The sequence below is a fragment of the Pecten maximus genome, chromosome 1, assembly GCF_902652985.1.
Source record: "Pecten maximus chromosome 1, xPecMax1.1, whole genome shotgun sequence".
Classification (NCBI taxonomy): domain Eukaryota; kingdom Metazoa; phylum Mollusca; class Bivalvia; order Pectinida; family Pectinidae; genus Pecten; species Pecten maximus.
In genome coordinates, this window is record NC_047015.1 from 33,262,946 (window position 1) to 33,268,413 (window position 5,468).

Consider the following 5,468-nt stretch of genomic DNA (forward strand, 5'->3'; position numbering starts at 1 on the left):
CCTTCAGGAAATATTGAATGACGACCAAAAAATGAAAAAAACAAAACAAAGCAAAAAAACCAACAGCAAAAGGCAACCGGATAATCTTAAACGAGTACTATACAAATCAAAACTGAAAACAGAAGAGACCTTTGAAGTCACCAAATGTGAGAACCCCAGATGTGGCACGTGTGAATTTAAAGTAGAAGTCTTACGATTTTAAAGTGAAAACTTTTACAATCGATTCCTCTATGACGCGTTATATACAAAATGTACTTTATATAATTACGTGCCCAGGTTGTAAGCACTATATAGGAGAAACTGGAGACCAATTAAGAGGCAGTGTCCGAGAACAGGGGCACGTTACAATAATAATGTATACATGGAATGATTGAAAATGTATGTGGGTCAGTATAACACAAGGGACGAATCTCCCGATTCTGGAATTCCGCGAGGGCGCCAATTTCAAATAAAAATCAACAACACTTACTTTCATTCTTTTTTTCACAGGATATGCTGCTATCATTTCGTTATTAGTTATAATTATCACATATATCATTCTCATTGGCCCATCTCTTCTCCTTCTCTCCATTTTGAAGAGTTTTGTCGACTGTCGACAGTTTTCAATGTTCCCTCCAAACAAGTGATGCTTTCAACCTTCAGTATTACCAAATATATTCCACGGGTGGGTCTAATATTTTGATATCAAAACACGAGTGAAATATTTATGGTGCTACAGTACTGAAGATACTGCTAGATATTCTGTTTATTACATTTTATAGCAAACTATACCGAGGTCAGGTTTTAATTTTCTCCGTTGTCGTTTGTAAGCAGTGTTATGGTCGGTCAAATCAGAAAAAGTGCTTTAAAACACATATATCTGATTTAGCCAAACATTTCCAATAACATTGGGGTTGCTTGGCTATGTGGCAGCATAATTTGATCACCACCTTCGTAGTCCTATATACATGTATTGTAAAGATGTCTCTGGTTAGAAAACAATAAGTACACTTGATGAATGTATTGTTAATTAACAGAAATTGTAATTGGAATATTTTCTGTCGTTTTTTGTTAATTTAATAAATGGAATATTTCCGTTTCAATCAGAGTCTTGTGTATTTAAGTTGATTTAACAAGGGTTACAAATACGTATAAATGTGTACTTCTATATTCACCAGAAAAAAAAACATTTCAGGCTACATTTTATTTTCCTATTGAAACGGAACTTCAGAATCACTTACAAATGTTATTGAAAATCTACAGGGGCAGGTTTTCAGCTTTAACATATACATAACTCTCATCTTTGTAAGTTAACATTATTTGTTAAGGCCTTCTACATTTGGAAAATGTGACTTTATATTCTGTATAAAACTTAAACACGTTCGATTTGTCTCTCAAAGATCTGTTTTGCCTGTAATTTAGAAATTCAACCGAATGTCAGTGTCGTGTACCCAAATAAATATAGGAACAATCAAATAGAATTCCAGTCTACCAATATCCCCAAGTGGGTAGTCAACTTACCCTTATAGTTTCTAGATTAATTTAGCGAAGAGACTCGGCAGTTGGCGGTCCCTCCACTACACACAGGCTAGAAGGTGGTCAGATACAGGGTATTACAGTATTTCACCAGGGACATTATCTCATCATTAATTCTATCATAAACGTTCAAAGTTCGCAAAGTTTTAATTCTGTAATTCAATTAATTGCCCCCATGACATCGGCCCATTTTATTACAATCACGTGACCAGTGACTGACGCCGGCGTAATTCGGTTAGCTATGTTTGTTAGTTTAATACATTTACGTGTTGATCTACATGTAACAAAATGTGGGCATTTCTTAAAAAAATCCCCGCGTGTATTGATTTAAAGCGCTGTTATACAGGGCGGTCATTTAGCGCGTGTATACCACTATAAAGCGTTGCCATTTAGCGCGTGTATTCCACTGTAAAGCGTTGTCATTTAGCGCGTGTATTCCACTGTAAAGCGTTGTCATTTAGCGCGTGTATTCCACTATAAAGCGTTGTCATTTAGCGCGTGTATTCTACAGTAAAGCATTGTCATTTAGCGCGTGTAAACCACTATAAATAGTCTCATTTAGCACGTGTATGCCACCACTCAGCACGTCTGTATCAATTTTAAAAGTCATTTAACACGCGTGTACATGAACCACTATGTAACTTGTCATTTAGCACGTGCATACCACTTTAAAACGCGTCATTCAGCATATACATACCACTATAAACGTGTTTTACATTATGTCACACGTGTTTAGAAATATAACATTATCTTAGATACGTGTTAGCACTGTACCTGCCTCGTGTATTATAATCTCCGCGAACAATAGTAGTGTTTGTATTGTTTCTGATACTGTAAGCGATGTCTGTACGTTAGTACTGGGAAGCTGTGTTGTATTGTCGGCCATCTCCTGTGATACACATCTGTCGTCCGTGTCAATGGTTTGTATACAGACGGTGTCTGTTAGGAGTACTATTGGTGAGGTGTCAATCCCTACATCAACCACCTCAGGTTACTAACGTCATTTAGCGACACGTGCTATTGAGCATAGCGCTAAAACAATCGAATTGTTGACAAGCAATGTAATCATCAGATACTAATGTCTTAATGTGGGTCAAAATTAAACTAGAGAACAACACGTGGACACTGCTATTAAATCACCAATGCAGCCGCAGAGCAGATATAATAAGATTTCTTTCTCATATCCCAAGTCTCAATCAAATTAATATACTGTAAATTGATAACCGATGTTTCCTCATGCATGTACATGTATGTGTATTTCCTTAGCACGACAAACATCGGGAAATAAATGTATCCTCTGAAACATTTTAGCTGTTTAGGAACAAAAACGACAGATAATACCGACATAATAACTGCGATCAATATCATAGTTACTTTATTGAAACAGACCATATTGTTATACTAAACCTTGTATACTTTATTGAAACAGACCATATTGTTATACTTAACCTTGTATACTACACCACTTTGTACTAATAAGTAAGATACCTCTGTTTCGCATGAATGCATGTAACTATCGTTATTTTAAATGCAAGTCAACAAAACATATCTCTGTAAACAAAATCACCCCACCAGGTCACCCCACAAGGTCACCTCACAAGGTCAACCCACCAGGACACCCCACAAAGTCAACCCACCAGGACACCCCACCAGGTCACCCAACTAGAACACCCCACCAGGACACCCGAATAGGACAACCCACCAGGACACCCCGCTAGGACACCCCACCAGGACACCCCACCAGGACATCCCCCCCCCCCAAGGTCAACCCACCAGGACACCCCACCAGGACATCCCCCCAGGTCAACCCACCAGGACACCCCACCAGGACATCCCCCCCCCCCCCCCCCGCCCGGGTCAACCCACCAGGACACCCCACCAGGACATCCCCCCAGGTCAACCCACCAGGACACCCCACCAGGACACCGCACCATGCGGGAGTAGGAATTCCTAGATACTCGCTTCGAATCCGTAAGCGGTCATTCGTCATTTTATCAGTTCTTCTCAACATTTCATTGGCAGTTGTCAATCCGTAAATAATCCCATCCACCAAAATCTGAAAATTAAACGGTTGTCATTGAAACTTCAACACCGTCACTAAACAATTTTGGGACTGACATATTCCAGGTCTAGATAAATTACCGGACACGGATGGAGGTACACGAAATATTCCACTCTCAAAGTGGGGGTAAAGTGTTCTAAGAAAACTGGGACATGTTAGTTGTGATTAATACAAAAGATACACAGTTTCTGCCATTCCCTTCTTCGTTATTGGGTTTCAATCAGTTTCTAAGTATAAAACAAAACTAACAAATTCAAACCTGATATTATTTGACCACACCATCTACCCTGAGAACACATCAATCTGTCTCAGAGATTTGCGGTCCCTTACACGATAAAGGTTGTACAGAGAGCGCCGAGAGGGGATGAGCACATACAACGTGTCTTTTCTCAAGGATCAAGTTTCAGGAAGTCTGTGTTGCTGCCGTAAACAGGATCGAGGACGCTGGGTACAATGTCGCTAGAGAAGGGGGAGAGAATAGACTACAGATGTTTGAGATATCTACATTGTGGTGACGTTAACAACGTCATTCATTCGTAGATTTAACTAAATATTCATCTATGATTATAGACACGGATAAGATCAACGATTTGATTTAGCGTCGTTAGTTTTGTGTTGTTGAACGTCAACAGTATGGTCATTTATTGACGGCTGCCCCTGTACGAGATGCATGTGTGTTTTAGGAGGCTGTGGGTTCGTGTTTGTCTCCTTATGATAGCGCGGAACTGATGCCGAGGTTATGGTGCACATCCAACCAGGTCACCCCACAAGGTCAACCCAGCAGGCCGCTCACCATGTCACCCCACCAGGTCACCCCACCAGGTCAACCCACCAGGTCACCCACCAGGTCACCACACCAGGTCATCCCACCAGGTCACCCCACCAGGTCATCTCACAGGTCAACCCACCAGGTCAACACACCAGGTCAACACACCAGGTCACCCCACCAGGTCAACCCACCAGGTCATCCCACCAGATCACCCCACCAGGTCATCTCACAGGTCAACCCACCAGGTCATCCCACCAGGTCACCCCACCAGGTCAACCCACCAGGTCAACCCACCAGGTCACCCCACCAGGTCAACACACCAGGTCACCCCACCAGGTCAACCCACCAGGTCACCCCACCAGGTCAACACACCAGGTCACCCCACCAGGTCAACCCACCAGGTCACCCCACCAGGTCAACACACCAGGTCACCCCACCAGGTCAACCCACCAGGTCAACCCACCAGGTCAACCCACCAGGTCAACCCACCAGGTCACCCCACAAGGTCACCCCACCAGGTCATCTCACAGGTCAACCCACCAGGTCTACACCAGGTCATCTCAAAGGTCAACCCACCAGGTCACCCCAATAGGTCAACACACCAGGTCAACACACCAGGTCAACACACCAGGTCATCTCACAGGTCAACCCACCAGGTCACCCCACCAGGTCACCCCACCAGGTCACCTCACCAGGTCATCTCACAGGTCAACCCACCAGGTCAACCCACCAGGTCAGCTCACAGGTCAACCCACCAGGTCAACACACCAGGTCAACACACCAGGTCAACACACCAGGTCAACACACCAGGTCACCCCACCAGGTCAACACACCTGGTCAACACACCAGGTCAACCCACCAGGTCACCCCACCAGGTAAACCCACCAGATCACCTCACCAGGTCAACCCACCAGGTCAACACACCAGGTCAACACACCAGGTCACCCCACCAGGTCAACCCACCAGGTCAACCTACCGGGTCACCCAACCAGTCAACCCACCAGGTCCACCGTCCAAGACATCTCAAAGGTCATCCCACAAAGACATCCCAAAGGTCATCATGCGGGAGTAGGAATTCCTATATGGTTACTCGCTACTGGTCCTCTGCGTATGTACATTTCT

The 5,468-nt window shown here is 43.6% G+C and overlaps 1 protein-coding gene across 1 annotated transcript; it reads left to right on the top strand.

Annotated features, from left to right (window-relative positions):
* Positions 1 to 4,316: 4,316 nt before the first annotated feature.
* Positions 4,317 to 5,225, top strand: LOC117339677 (uncharacterized protein DKFZp434B061-like). The gene has a single exon (XM_033901425.1). It carries the CDS (start codon positions 4,317 to 4,319, stop codon positions 5,223 to 5,225), a length of 909 nt encoding a protein of 302 aa, XP_033757316.1.
* The last annotated feature ends 243 nt before the right edge of the window (positions 5,226 to 5,468 follow it).